Source organism: Lynx canadensis, chromosome E3 (genome assembly GCF_007474595.2).
Source record: "Lynx canadensis isolate LIC74 chromosome E3, mLynCan4.pri.v2, whole genome shotgun sequence".
NCBI lineage: Eukaryota > Metazoa > Chordata > Mammalia > Carnivora > Felidae > Lynx > Lynx canadensis.
The window spans coordinates 27,459,641-27,474,928 of NC_044318.1; the positions used below are offsets into that span (position 1 = coordinate 27,459,641).

Here is a 15,288-nt window from a genome sequence, read left to right on the forward strand (position 1 = left end):
TGGAGCCTGCTTCGGATTCTGCGTCTCCCTGTGTCTCTGCCCCTCCCCTGCTTGGGGTCCCTCTCAAAATAAATGAAACAAAACAAAACAAAATATTTCTGTGACAACCAGCTCTCCCTCCTTTATTTATCAGCTTTTTTTTTTTAAGTTATTTATTTATTCAGAGACGGAGCCAGCGAGCAGGGGGCGGGGCAGAAAAAGAGGAGGGAGAGAGAGAGAGAGAGAGAGAGAGAGAGAGAGAGAGAGAATCCTAAGCAGGTTCTGCACTGATGCGGGGCTCGAACTCAAGAACAGGAAGATCATGACCTGAGCTGAAACCAAGCATTGGTTGTCTAACTGACTAAGCCACCCAGGTGCTCCTATATAGGCTTCTTATTCTCACGGAGGCCGTTAGCACTAAACGCTTGTTCGTGAAAAAATGGATTAACTGAAGCTTACTGGAATTGCTTGATCGGTCGTCTTCTCCCAGTTTTCTAGGCACACTTACACAGACATTAAATCTGAACTTGTCAGTTATTTCTGTTACAACGATGTCAGCCAGTGATGCCTTATCTGGTCTCCTGCAGAAGGCTCTTGACCCTATCACGAACCACGAGATGATGACCTGAGCCGAAGTTGGACGCTTAGCTGACTGAGCCACCCAGGCGCCCCTCAAATATGGGGGTTTCAGAGTTGCCCCACCTTCTTAATTGTCAGCAATCTAATGGCTAGAACGTAAATGGCTGGAAAAGTGGAATGCAGTATTCATCTGTGTGACAAAAACACAGCGAAAAGAAGCAAAATAATCTGCAGGGTAACGGGCCGGAGGTGGTTCTGACAGGTACTGACTGTTTTCTAACCTGTGTCACTGGTCATCAAGATGACTAAGGTCACTGCGAACCAAACACGACGTCTGAAAGAGAAATTCTTTTTTTATTTTTTTAGGTTTCTTTTTTTTTAATGTTTGCTTATTTTTGAGAGGGAGAGAGAGAGAGAGCATAAGCAGGGGAGGGGCAGAGAGAGAGAGAGAGAGAGAGAGAGAGAGAGAGACACGGAATCAGAAGCAGGCTCCAGGCTCTGAGCTGTTAGCACAGAGCATGATGCGGGGTTCGAACCCACGAACCAAGAGGTCATGACCTTGAGCTGAAGTCAGACACTTAACCAACTGAGCCACCCAGGTGCCTCAAGAAATTCTTAATGCCACATGTTGCTGATGGAAGCTTAGTAGCGTCCCATAGGGTCTCAAGGGCTCTATCAGCTTCTCAGAGTCATAAAATGAAACCAACGCGCCAAATCTTACAGAAATGAAAACTTCCGTGTGTGGCTATTCCCAGACACTCTGTTATTTTCTGTATAAACACGTGGTTGCTATAATTAGATTACCCCTTTTTTCAGGATTTAATCTGATTTGGATCAATATGATGACAAAATCCTCTAAAAGGAAAAAAAAAAACCAAACCATCAGGGAATTCTTGGTTTATTCCTATTTTATCATTTTATTGGTGGTTTCCCTAATTAATAGTAAGATTTCCTAATAGCATCTTCTTGCCAGTGGATCTTTAGAAGCTGTTTAAATGCCTCCTCCCTCCATCCGGAGATCCCCCCCACCCCCCCACCCCCGCCCCATGCTCCTGTCCCCCTGCCCCCTTCCCCCGCCAGACCAGGAAGGAAAGACTGACCTTGACTTTCTGTTGGTGGTGGTAGATTTGCCAGGCGATGTGAACATGCATAGCACACCACTTCCCTGGTTTCTGGAACAACAAAGAGCAATGTGGTCACAAGAAGACCTTCCAGAGAACAGCATCTCCCAATTCCTTCAGAGCTTTTCAGCAGATTTTGGCTGCAGACGCTCTTTTTCACGGCCCCGTTGTGCTCAGTCCCCCCTCCAAGTGCCCTCTCTTAGCGGCTGCCCAGGGCCCAGGCCTCAGGGAACCCCGGTCAGCTCTGCCCCTCCTCCCTTGGGGCCCGAGCTGGAAGCCACTGCTCAGAAAGCCACACTTGACGGGGACCTCCCCGGTTACCGAGCACAAGATGGCAAAAGCCCGAGCCCCACTCTGTGTCTCTTCTTTCTTTTCTGGTGCCAGCTGGCAGAGCGGGAGAGGGGGAAGCTGTACCTAACAAATGCGGCCATGCTACCATGCAAATCGGCTGTTCAGAAGAGCTAATTAGGGAGCGTCTGTGAATCGGTTCAAAACAAGAGAGGGTACAGAAGAACCCGCGTAGCCTCCCCCAACGCGGTTTTGTGTTAACCCCCAGAGCGGAACAAAGAAATTCACATTTCCATTGAAGCCCTGTTCCCACAAACGCTTTGCTAAGAGTCAACTACCCATTGGTGTTCTTGGGTGCCGCTCGTTCCCAAGTGAAAAGAGAAGAAACAAAGAGAGCTGGTTCCTTCCTGTGCTCTAGGCCTCTGCTGCCGTCACGTCTGGGAGTGTATCAAGCCATGTCTCTCAGATCAGTTCATGTCTTGCTTTCCAAGCAGAGGAGTAACTGAGTGAGCTGTCTTACCACCCTGGAGGGCAGGGACCACCTCCTGCCAATCCGTTTGTAGTCTTGTTGCGTAACCTACTCATAAGCTCCCGACACGCGCTCAGTAACTACAGGCCAGATGAGAGGAAACGCTGCCCCATTCCTACATCGGCAAAGGACAGACGCTTCTGGTTTCTATATTAAGGAGCTGTTTCTGAAAGATATCCTTAAATCCAAGTCTGGGGTCAGTTCTCTTGTCATGAAATCATGGGTCATCTGAAATCACCTACGTGATGACACAGTTCTCCTTTGTTTCGCTTTGGAGAAATTGAATTATCTGATGAGAGGCGCCAGAAATGGGTTAAGTGTAGCTGGAAATCTATCCATCCATCTTCCATATGACCAACCCCCTCCCCAGTAAGTCAGCGTTTATTCAGAGGTCATCTCTTGGCCACTCTCCAGACCACTCAAGACATTAACAAAACCAATGCTTAGTATGGCCCTCTTCTGCACCAGAGAAATAGGTTGAATGGCTCTGAGGGTCAACATCATGTACCACAGAATGAGGCAGCCACCAGCCCAGATAAATAGATGGATCGATTGATCTATCTATGTATCTATGTATCTATGTATCTATGTATCTATCTATCTCTTCTAGGTGCAGGAGAGACAGCAGAGCTCAGTGAAATCCTAATTTCTGCCTTTAGCTGAAGACTTCCCACGTACGTTCCCACTAGTCAAGCTTTCAGCAGCCCTACCAACAAGATACGGTGCCTCAGTTGAATGTTCTGTTTGCTTTCCCTCAATGGCCTGGCTTCCTCCAACACTCAAAGCAACACAATGTGGGCCATTTCCAATTACACTACCTGAAAAGCCCAGCCACTCTCCTCCCAACATTTTATTCCAGCGTTTCTATGGCTTGTTTCCTTGTAATGGATTTGTATTTTTAACCCGCAGGGAGTCAAACAGAGGTTGCAAAACAGTTCTAGAAGAAGCTCTCTTACCCTTAACATAGGTCTGAAAGGATCTGTCAACTGTGAAGAGAAAATGACAACTCGGTTACATGCCTGTCACTCAAACAATTGCTCTAATTAACAAATTTGTAGTGCTTCATTAGGAGGGGAAATTAAAATGTTAGAATTTTACTTTTAAATGAAGCCCTTTTAGAGAATAATTAACCCATTTTCACACGATCAAAAGTGCCAAGCGTCCCTTCCCCCACTTCACAAGCCTGAGTACGTCCACGCTGACAAGCCCCCCGACCAAGTTTAATCAATAGCAATTTGCCCTCCGGCAACATGATTTGCTCACATTACACATCTGAACAGCCCTTCTAACCACACCGCCTGGGTTCTAAGGGAGGACGGCCTCCGGACCGTAGACCTGGAAGCCTGAGTACCCAGGGGTTTCTGGGAGAGCTGTCCTCTCCAGACGTAAGGTGGAACCAACGCACTCCATGTGATGACCGCACACTACTTAGAGGTATTACACACTTTTGAAAGGGTCACTAAACATCGTAAAAATACTTACGTAGCTAGTTCATTTTTAACTTCTACCTAACTCTGGTCATCAGTTTCTGACTGCCCCTTAGCCAGGGAAGAAGACGATGTTGTAAAAAGTCACCGTCTGTCCACATGTGCTCTAAAGCCAAACGTAAGTAACAACCCACGAGACAAGACTGCATCTTTTGTAGAACCTCCAATTGTTTTTGAGAGGCGGTGGAGGTGTGCGTTATGAACGAGTGACATAACCAAAGCGCGAGGGACATTTGACTCAGGTCAGAGGAGGATTCTGCATTACAAGTGAGCCAGGAGTGCTGTTGGGGTTGGGGGCGGTGTGGGGAGAGGGTCCCGTGATGTCCAGGAAGAAAAGTGCTTCACGCTTTTCCATTCAAAACATTTTACAGTTACTTCTTCGGTGAGAATATGTAAGGGGACGTAGACAGAGAAGATTGGTCAAACAGAAACTACACAAGCTGATAGTGCCTACTTCCTGGGCTTGGACCACAAGCCATTTGTCTTCTCCCCTGCTGGCGAGTTGCTCCCCTTGTGTCATCAGCCACAAGGGAGCAGGGGAGATTTTGTTCTCTAAGAGTGACTGGCATTTTCTTGCACAAACTAGAAGGAACAGCTCCCACGGCAGCTCGCTCAGATGGGCTGAGGAAGGTGCGTGACCTGGGCCGGCTGGCCCGCAGAAACAAACAGGCCTGGCGTTACCTGTGACCGAGCCTGACTTTCTTCTACGTACCCTCGGGTCCTTCTGGAGCAGAGTGTGCGGGACGGTCCCGGGTCGAGCAGCAACATCGATAGGGTTGGAGGTCTACAAATTAACCAGACCACAGCTTAGGAGGCATAGAACACATGACCTGGAAAGCAAGATCTTTCTTTTCCTTCTAAAATACGCAAGTCAAACGTCGATTTCGTTTGTTTGTTTCATTCTGGAAGACGAGAGTTCACAGAGGCATTTACCCCAGTTGATCACACATGTTCTTCAAGAGGACCCGCTCCCTAGTTTCTCCGGGGACCCTGACCCGACTTTGCCCCGTCTAGGGAAGGCATCCAAAAGCGGAGACGTGGACCACGTCACTTCTCACTGCAATAAGCAGCACAGAAACATGTGAAAGCACTGCCCCCAAATCCATCTTCTTCTGACACACGGACGGCCCTGTCACTGTGTCTTTTGCGTTATCACCAAGCCCTCTAAGGACTGCTTGCGTGAACGTCGCGCCCATTTCCTGCACCAGGTGCCCCTCATCGGAATAACTGCAAGTGTTTCACAGACATCAAGCTAACTCTAAATTTTAACCGGCAGACAATAACAAGGAATTACGCTCAGTCATTACTCATTAGCAGGGGTGGAAATGGAACAAGCGGGCCTGATTCAGGGACCGCACAGATCTCCTATTCACGGATTCCTACGGTAATTCGGCTTCGTCTTTCCGAAACCACCACCATTCTTGGAGGTCATTTGTAACAATAACCTTATCCACAGGCTTGTGTCCTTTGAATTTACAGCAACGACAAAAAAAGCCTACTTCTGGCGCTCGCAGTCCCTACTATCTGGGGGGACGGAGGAGTCAGGACATGTTTCACCAGGTATCTTACTGCAGAAAGCACAACTTCGAGGACTCCCCTCACGCCAGAAGTTAACGCGGGTGGGAAAAGAGCTCAAGCTTAGGCACAAAGCTTGCCTATAAGGAGAAGGGAGGGGAGGGGGAAGCATGAAAGAAAGAAAAGCAGTCAGCTGCTGTACAACTAACAATTAAGCTGGAGTTGTTAACAGCCTGATTTGCATACATATGAAGAACTCCGCTAATGAACTGCAATCTACATATTCAATCAGTAAGATGGCCTGGAAAGGCCTATTTCAACACCAAGAGAGACACTTTCTTGCCCAGATGTAGTTTTCTGTGTGATTGGATAATTGTGAGTGAGGGAAATAGTCTAATTTATTAAATGACCTAGCAGTCTGTTTGGAGAGGCACTGGAGAGTTGGTGCAGCCCAGAGGGGACAGACCAGGGCCCAGGGTGTGAGGGTGCAGGGAACGGCAGACGGGGGAAGGGGTTGGAAAATCACTGTCATTTCATCCCAAGACAGGAGGGTTTCCCAGGGCCATCACGCAAGTCCCAGGTATGGATAACCCGGCCTATAAGCCACAATTCCAAGCAGATAAATGTCACTTCTGAGGTGTACCTCGTCCTACCCCCAATGCTTTTAAATGTCTTTTCCTGTTTCTAGTTTTATGACAACGTGCCTCTAGAAAGGCAAAATGCGCTCATGCTGGAAGACCCTGGCCCCAATCTGGTGTTTTCTCTTAGAAATGAGATCGGGAAAAATAAACAAATAAAAAGGAAAACCAAAAACCACACACAGCAAACTTTCCTACTTAAAAAGTCTGAGGACGGTTACTAACATAACTGCATCTCGCTTTTGTATAAAAATAAAGAAGGGGCTGTGATAAAGTCGCGTAAGGGCAGAGTGTTCTGAGAACGACTCCTCCCTATTGACCTTCAGAGAGAAGCCTAGCCCCAGATGAGTAGGATAACACTGACTAGGTAGAAACGAGTTTAGTTATTTAAAGGGCCAAAGGTTAATTTCCCATGAGGCTGTTGGTCTTGACCTCGGTAAGCATGACCACGGCTGAGGGAGGACTGAAGCAGAGTAGAGCCAGAATTTGCAGACAGACAGGGCTCAGGAGCAAAATGGGGAAGAGGGAGCAGAAGTGTCTTCCCCTCACACAACTGGAAGGATGCAATTTTAGTTTGGAATTGTTCTCTTCCTGTCTCTTACAATCAGTCAAGGCTCAGCTTTGCCTCTTTGCTCGTAACATGTAACTCAAGGACAACTTGGTGCACACATATCTGACATTTCATACATTTCCTGACCAGAAGCTTATGTCCACAATACTGGCAATAAAATATATATATACGTATTCTGTATATTTTCAAGATTATAGGAAATCGCGGCTCAGCTGAGATTACAATGGATAATACAGATTGAAAATGCAATTCGGGCTGAGGTTTAAAACTCAGAGGGCTCGCAAAAAAACCCCCAAAAAACCCAAAAACCCAAAAAACCAAACAAAACCAAAACGTCGCTCTAATCCCAGTGGTCACTTCGGATTGGGAAGATTAGTCACTGGCGGGCGACAGGATGCAGAACCCACCCGCACGCCTAGCCTGGGGCTCGGCTGGTAAGGATGCTTGCCTATTTCCACGGTAAGGTTTCTTACCTTCGGCTGAAATGCTCCTTGTAGTGAACCAAAAGGACCAGTGGGTGGAATCATAGGGGGGATGCCCGATACTGCAGGAGGGTAGGAATGGAAGAGCTGTGGCCAAAGACGGAGAGGGGAAAAAAAGATTTTAGTAGGAGGCAAATGATATATTCCAATTCCCTTCCCATAGAACGACATCAACATTAGCAAGCCAGATAATCTCAGTTTGATGCTATTAGTCAAGAAGCCAGGATGAAATGATCACACAGATGTGCCATGAATGCTTAACTTAAAAAGTTAAAAGTAGTTCAGAATCAATCAGCCAACAAATGATGTCCCAGATGAGGACATCATTAGAAAGGGAGCTTTTCTAATTATTAATTGTTAAATCGGATAGAAGACCTAAATGGTTTGAGATTTTAATGTGCATCAAAAACAGGAGGGGTGCTGAGCCAAATAAGATGCCCGGAAAATTACAAGTTAATTAGAAAAAGGAAAAAAAAAAAGAAAAAAAAAAAAGAAAAATTAGGGAAAAAGGAAGAAAAAGAAGCAACTCTTTATGAGTTCCAGGATTTTATATCATTAAAACTCAATTAGTAATTTTAGATTTTTAATAGTTTGAGGAAATGAGAAAATATGCACAATCCTTGCTTCATTACGTTGTTCCAGAAGTGGCAGTTTCAGAGGACAATTTAATTGTCTCATCTCAAATGATGACAAATATTTGTGGGAGGGTAAAACGAAACGATTCAGTGTGCACTTACAACGGAGCTACTGTTTTCTAGAAGGTGGACAGGCTCACTGGGGGCTACCCAAACCCAGCCCTTGCTGTGTCCGACCACTCAGTGCAGGGAGAAGAATGATTCTGAATTAAGAATATGAATTTTCTGGAATTAAGAGGACACGATGGAGGAAAGAAATATGCAACAATACTGAACACAAGGCACAGACATCGTTTCCTCCTTCTAGAAATTGAGTATTTCCGAGATCCCACTGCTCCGATTCCATTTACTTTGATCAAACCACCATACAGACATTTAAGTCATGGCCCACCTTTCGGGTTGCGTAAAATGTCAAAAACACAATACTAAGAACTCAAGCTTTTCCTAATGATGCCTTTCTGTTAGCTATTTCTAGGTAATGGCTGAAATGCCCATTTTGCAATCCTGTTTTCAGGGCACATGCTTTTCTGTGGGTCTTTATTTCATTTTGCTCCCTTCAATGATGCAGCAAAGTTTTTCAGACTAATTGATATTGAACTAAATCCACTTAAACAGTGATTGCAAGCCAAGTGCCCTCATTTAAAACTACTTTTAAGTCTAAAATTGTGTTTTAGATACTTGAGCGCATTCCATCTTAATTCCCCTTATAACGTCCTAATCCCCAAAGCAGGGGAGACTAAGTACTTCATACATTATCCACTATAACTAATAAAATGAAATAACCCTCCCCCAGTATACTGTATGAAGCAGTGTAATTAAATACATGCCACACTAAAACACACTCAAGTCTCTAATACTCCGCCTCTCGGTGGGTATATTTCCTTTAACGTTTTCAATACAAAAATTAGATATTTTCATTACTGTCCTTCTGCTGTTATAGTTCATGACTGACCCTCTTAGAATACGGTCCCCTATTCTGGACTCCCCACCCCCCACCGGATGAAAAATTTGAAGTACCTAAGTAATAAAACATAAACCTGCCAGAAATTCAGGCCCCCGGGCTTACTCTCTATCGTACTTCTAGGACCGCCGGTGGCACACGCATGTAGGAGGGCTCTACGCTTGGTCCAGATTTACTCAGAAGTAAATCTGAGCCACTGACTGAGCACGCTAAACTGTCTCTAGGAATGACTTCCTTAGCTAGTCCTTTGCCTAAATCCACAAACACAAAGGGCAGAAATCTGATGACGCTTAAGGACGGCACCACTCGCGGGACAGCGCTAAAGAGGAAGCCCAGGCGTCTGCTGCATTTTGCACGTCCGTTAAAAAAAAAAAAAAAAAAAAAAAAAAAGCTTTTGTATCACAGTGCTGTGAGCAGAAAGTGCCAGAACAACGTGGGGCTCCGGCACTCGGATATACTTTTCGCATCTCTTCCTGAGGAGGCTCCCTCACGTTATGTCTGCACGTCTCTAGAGTAACTGATGCTTAATTGATTTCTAATATCTTGTAGTTTTGACTTCTCGGCTGGCTACACTCTGGACTAAGGCAGGGCCTGATTATCTGGTTCAGAGTAGGAATGAGCTCACAGGCTTTGCTGATCTACTGAGGAGCACTTCTTTCCAAGCAAGCATAGGTGAGGACGGATGGACAACGTGGCTACAAGAAATTACTCCTCTTCTTTCTTTCTGGTGTCGCTTGAAAAATATGAATAAACCACTGAGCAAAGAAACTTGCAAAATTTCAGGTAAGAAGGATGCAGTATTCACTCCATAATCAAAATATCATGGTAAGATGTACAAGGTGTTTGTCTTAGAAGATAAATAAGTAAAGCCCTCGTCTCACGTCTCAACTGAATGTATCGAAATAGGCTGGTGCCGATTTCAGTTCTAGAACCGTACTCTTTAACGTGGCATAAAAGAAAAAAATTTTTTGTTACATAAAGAAGAATGAGGTTAAAGGGGAAAAACCATGTATTTCAATCTTAGGACCCTCTTTTACTGAAATGATAGTTTTTGGTTTTGGTTGTAACAAGCCCAGGAGAACACGACCAGCCACGTGGGAGAGGGGTCTACATTTAGTCAGGAAGAAATGAGAATCTGCTTTTGGAGGACTTAGGAGTCAAAAAAGACGAACGACATTCTGTTCGGAAGGAATACTTCACGTTGGATTCTGGGAAATCTGTGTTAAGGATGTTTTGGGCAATTCCTGAAATCCTGTGATTCCAGGCTCTCCTGCGGCCACAGTGATTCAAGTGCAGACCCCCCACTTTGAGGACAGACGCCTGGCTCGCAGTGAGGTTCACCTGTGCTTTAAGGTGTCAGGCGCGCTAATGATCTTTTGATTCGGAAGAGGATACTGCATCTTTACCAGAAGCAAACGTCACAAAAGCAAGCATCCAAAGTGACGAGGCGCAATGGGAATTCTCGCAAAGATGATTAAGGAAGGCTGCTAGTCATTTACTGATCTGTGGCAAGAGGACAAAAATGGAAAAGCAGTTACATTGAATGTGTAGCATGGTAACAAGACTCACACTGTGCCGGTAGAATGGGTCAACTTTTGTAGGGTATTTGTCAAACTGTAAAGGGATCAAAGCAAAAGCTAGTTACTTAAAGAGTCTACATTTCTGTTCACGGCTTCGGCGGAGGCAGCCCTGAGCGAGCTTTCTCCGCCGTTAATTAGGCTGTCAACAGACTCCACGACCTCGTTGTACGTGAGAAACCGTTCTCGACTCCTGAGTCCCTCCGACAAGACAGGGGAAACCAAAGTGAAAACCCAGACGGTGCATTGCGGTCCTGGCCACACCGGAGAGTCATTTCGGTCTACATTTAGAGACCGGCATAAACCAGACCTTGAAACTGGAGAAAAGGGGCAATTATTCAGATACATCAAAGAGAAGCGAGCATTTGGCCTGATTTATCCAGAGAGTTCCCTCCATTTCCATCTTCCTTGTGGCTGAAGAACTGTATGTTCAGCCACCTGCTGAAACGTATTAGACCCAAATATAAAGGAATCTGGGAGAGGTCTTGGAACTTCTCTTTTGAGCAGAAAAGAGTATCCCACCGCTTCCTCTAAATAACGTCAACATCCTGGTGCTACAACCCCCCCCTTAGTTAGATTTGATTTAACAGCCCACTCAGGCTGCCATAAACTCTTTCCCCAAATATTAAGCCCTTAAAAAACGTAACTGTTGAGAAGGACAACAATTCATCCAGAAAAAAAAAAGATACAGGATTTACTATAGGAAAACATTTTGGTCCCAAGGCCTCATCTCTAATGTTCTCCTAAATAAAATTTACAAGATAAACTTTAAAATTCCATCTTTAAAAACATTAAGTAGAACAAAATGGGAGGGGGAGGGAGGAGAGGACGCAAAGTTTGGTGAAGGGCGCACCTCTTCAAGTCACGGACTTCAAATCTATTCTCCCCATGCCGACACTAACTGCCTTCAAATCAAGTATTTCCTTAAATATGAAAAATTAAGTCAGTAAAACACTCTAATACTCACTGTGGCAGACAGGGCTCTATCTCAGAATACTTAGCACCCTAATATGGGACTGTTCGTTACAGTTTGTAAGTTAAAAAAGAAAAACAAATCCCAGGTGGCTCATCCAGCAAGGGCCAGCCCCGGGTCAAGACCAAGATCATGTCCTTGGCAATGGCAGCTCTCATCACGGGGCCGACTTCTGCCCCTGTGGGTGCATCGCTCCCTGGCCACTTGCTGACAGAGCAGGATGCCAGACTTGGGCACCGTCTCATGAAATACAAAAAAATATAACCCCTGCCCCCAACAAAACAGGCTTGGGGAGCCCCCTGAAAGAGCAGGGGTAACGGATACAGTCCAGATCTTCTGACGGCTCTCTCCCCTCCTCCGCCCTCCTCCTGACTCCCAGTATTCTATGAGCATCTGTTTGCTATCATTACTCGGTGCGAAGCACCGACAGATACATTTTTACACCTGGTGGCGACCCCCCCAAGATGCTCAAAAAGGTACAACTGCCCTTGAAGAAGTTAACTACCGACACTGGCTGGGACTGCTTGGAGGGCATCTAAAATACCCTCCCCTCCGCCTACGCGCACACACAGTGCTGGACGGAACTTGCTAGAAAGAGGCTCCTGCCTCGGGCCCCGGGTCAGCGCTGCCCGGAGCAGGGCGCACTCCCTTCTCTCCAGCCAAGACGGACGAGGCCAAAGGAGTCCCCTAAGTGGCCAGCGCTCCCCACCCGGTCTCCTGTGCCCCGACGGCCCATTCCGCCCCGGCGTGCTGCACAAAAGAGAGTCGTGCTCTACTTATCCTCACATTTCTGCCTGGGGTACGCACCATGGGAGGTGCTGGCGTCGGCATGATGGCGGTGGGGGGGATGGCGTGGGGGAACGGCGTGAAGGTGTGCTGGTGCGTGTGCTGGTGCGTGTGCTGGTGCTGGTGCTGGTGCTGGTGGAACTCGGTCCGCAGGTAGGGCGGAGGGCCCAGGGAAGCCCCACGGTCAGCACTCTGAGAGGCCAGAAAGCGTGTGTTCAGTTCCTGTCGCAAGATGTCTTGCTCTGGAAAAGAAGGAAAGGGAGAGGGTGATGCTTCCCCCCCCCCCCTCCCAGTGGTATCCTTTGGATAAGGACACCCGAGGCCCTGACCAGAGAGGTCGGCGGGGCCGAGGGCACCCCCGAGGGCCCCTGTGCCCCCGGATGGAAGGGAACAACCAACCGGAGGATCCTGACGCCCAGTCACAATGGAATTGCGTTCTTCCAGCCCCTAGGCTTTCGGGGACAAGGCTCCAGGCCGAACAGCCAGAGGTCAGTTTTCGGCTCTGTGACCGCCAGCTCAGGGAGCCTGGGCGTGGCGGGGGGTGGGGATATCACCCACCTGGGTCTCAGCTCCCTCATCTACCACAGGGGGACAATATTGACGGTTCAAGGAATTAACATCGTTGAGTGCACACTGATCTCTGTTAACCTGGCTGTGTTCCCATGCCCTCGTCTTCAAGGGGGAATGTCTGCCACAGTGGGGCAGCACGGCTGCAGGGGCCCAAACTTGGGATACCAGCCTGGTCAATACAGGTGAGGAGAGAAGAAGCCAATACCTAAGGCTGGATTTTGCTAACACTTAAAACTCTGGGATACCTTGGAGCGAAAAGCGCATCTTCCCCTCCCAAGAACGTAGAAGGCCCCACTCCTTGAAAACAACCCCTTTAAACCAGGATGGAATTTAAAGAGACTGGAACAGAACAGTCGCGGGCCTGGTGAAGTTTCCGTCCCTCGAATGGGATGACCGGGCGTATGTAATCCGTGTTTTACCACGTAGTGCGTGGCCTTATTTGGAAAAGCCTCTGGACTTCCAACCAGCTGGCTCCCCTTTGGCTGTGTCCGAGCCTCCTGGGCTGTGCTAGGTGGGTAGGGGGCGGCGTGTATTTCTGCCAAACCTCAGCCCATGAAGGACCGGAGGCGGGTTCCAAGAGTCTCTATAATAAAGCAGCAACTGGTCAGTCGATAAAACCTAGCCATGAAGGACACACAGGCAGTGGTGAGGCCCCAAGCGTGGGAGACGGGAGGGCAGGTGCGCGAGGTCGGCCCCCCCTCCTACCTGAGTAAGTGCTTCCGGCCGGGTGTCCGGGGACCTGCAGACTCCCTGAAGTCAGAGGTGGTGGCGGAGGCAGAGCCGTGGGAGGGGCGAACATATTGGGGTGATGTGAGTGTGCGGGGGGCTGGAGGGTGGGTGTGAAGCTGTGCAAGGGGCTGTGGTTGGGCAGTGACAGGGGGAACGGGGAGGCCGAAGGGTGGTGAGAGATGTGAGGCGGGGCGGGCTGAGTCTTTGCTGGGGTGCTGCTTCTGCTACTGCTGTTGGAGTGACCAAAAAAAAAAGGAAGGAAGGAAAAAAGAGGTAAGCAATTTATTTTCTTTAAAAAAAAAAAAAAAAAAAAAAATCCTATCTCACTGCCCAAAGCCGTGCAATGCTTTCTCCTGTTCCTTCTTCTTTATAGACGCTCCCTCATGCCCACAAGAAGCCTCTGCTAAAATCATAACCGCAGGGGCGCCCGGGTGGCTCAGTGGGTCGAACGTCTGACTCTTGGTTTCGGCTCAGGTCATGAGCTCATGGTTTGTGGGATCGAGCCCCGCATTGGGTTCTGCACTGAGGGCACAGAGCCTGCTGGGATTCTCTCTCTCCTTCTCTCTTTCCCCTGCTTATGCTCTCCCTCTCTCTCTCTCTCAGCGGTGAACACTTGGTGACCCGATGGCGGCCGGAAACTCACGTCGGCTCCCGCTCTGTGGCCAGATTCTCACCTCTGCCCCCAGAAACCCTGAGCCTTCTGTCCGTCCTCCACTAGCCACACTTCCTCCACTTTACAAAGATGGACGAGAACAACGGCCTGAGCTCACCCTGTCTGACTGCTGCCCCTTGATGAAGAAGCACAGATAGGAAGGTGAACCAGGGAGCCCCTCATCACCGCTGTGGTCTGGAGGGCCACAGAAATGAACCCTGGCAAAGGCAGTTTCCTTCCCCTGTCCTAGACAGGAAAACAGCCCGCCCCAGAACCCCCCCTCGGTCACGTCACAAGGAAAGCAAAGCCCTACTAGGTTAGAATTACAACCTCCGGGGCAAGCGAGGGTGGGCCAGGCTTGGCCCCACACCCGGGTTTCTGTCTCCCTTTCCTCGGCGGTTCCTCCACTGAACTACCTTGAAAACTTTCTTTTGTAGTTTGGCAAAGACAAGGCAGGAGAGCCTGGATCGCCACACGGGAGCTTCTCTCTCTCCAGTCCAGCTAGCTTCTCCTATGCCCCTCTGAACCAACTTGGAAGAAGTACATCGTAACGGGAAAACCTCAACCGGAGTCCCCTGGTCCCCTTCTTCCTGACTCTGGAGTTCCAGCACATCCTCTCATGGGGGCAAATCCTTCCCTTCTAACAATCTCCTAACACTGGGGGCGCCTGGGTGGCTCAGTCGGTTAAGCCTCTGACTTCAGCTCAAGTCACGATCTCATAGTTTGTGGGTTCGAGCCCCACGTCGGGCTCTGTGCTGACAGCTCAGAATCTGGAGCCCGCTTCGGATTCTGTGTCTCCCTCTCTCTCTCTGCCCCTCCCCTGCATGTGCTCTCTCTCTCTCACACACAAAAATAGGTAAATGTTAAAAAAAATTTTTTTTAAATCTCATAGCGCTGGGTGCTGGTAGGTTTCCCCTCGTGGCCTCTCTCCGGGACAGGGTGGGGAGCTCCCCTCTACACTGTCTTATGCACACTCCCTTCCCTTCCTGCCTTTGCCCCCCACAGGAGTCTCTGCAGCTGTTTTAGTTCCTCACAACGTCCTCTCTCCCCAACCCAGGCCAACCTGCCCTCTCCCAAGAGCCCCGAGCCTCGCGGGGCCCTCTCCTTGTCCCCTGGTCTCTGCCTCCCGGGGAACCCCTTCCCCACTCCTGCCTGCCGGTCCCAAAGAAGATGGCAAAAGTCAGGCCAAAAACAACAACAACAACAACAAAAAAGC

General features: G+C 48.3%; 1 protein-coding gene across 3 annotated transcripts in view; it reads right to left on the reverse strand.

Moving 5' to 3' along the window:
• AUTS2 (activator of transcription and developmental regulator AUTS2) overlaps positions 1 to 15,288 on the reverse strand; it is a 1,119,238-nt gene that overhangs the window by 12,511 nt on the left and 1,091,439 nt on the right. Inside the window, exons 8-14 of one of the 3 annotated variants that reach the window (XM_030300780.1) lie at positions 13,397 to 13,647; positions 12,122 to 12,363; positions 10,355 to 10,399; positions 7,181 to 7,276; positions 4,696 to 4,767; positions 3,453 to 3,482; positions 1,659 to 1,730 (exon numbers count right to left, since the gene is read on the reverse strand). In XM_030300780.1, the coding sequence (XP_030156640.1) occupies positions 1,659 to 1,730; positions 3,453 to 3,482; positions 4,696 to 4,767; positions 7,181 to 7,276; positions 10,355 to 10,399; positions 12,122 to 12,363; positions 13,397 to 13,647 (808 nt within the window). Of the gene's footprint in view, positions 1 to 1,658; positions 1,731 to 3,452; positions 3,483 to 4,695; positions 4,768 to 7,180; positions 7,277 to 10,354; positions 10,400 to 12,121; positions 12,364 to 13,396; positions 13,651 to 15,288 lie in introns of all 3 variants that reach the window. The other 2 variants (XM_030300781.1, XM_030300779.1) reach the window with 2 other exon arrangements.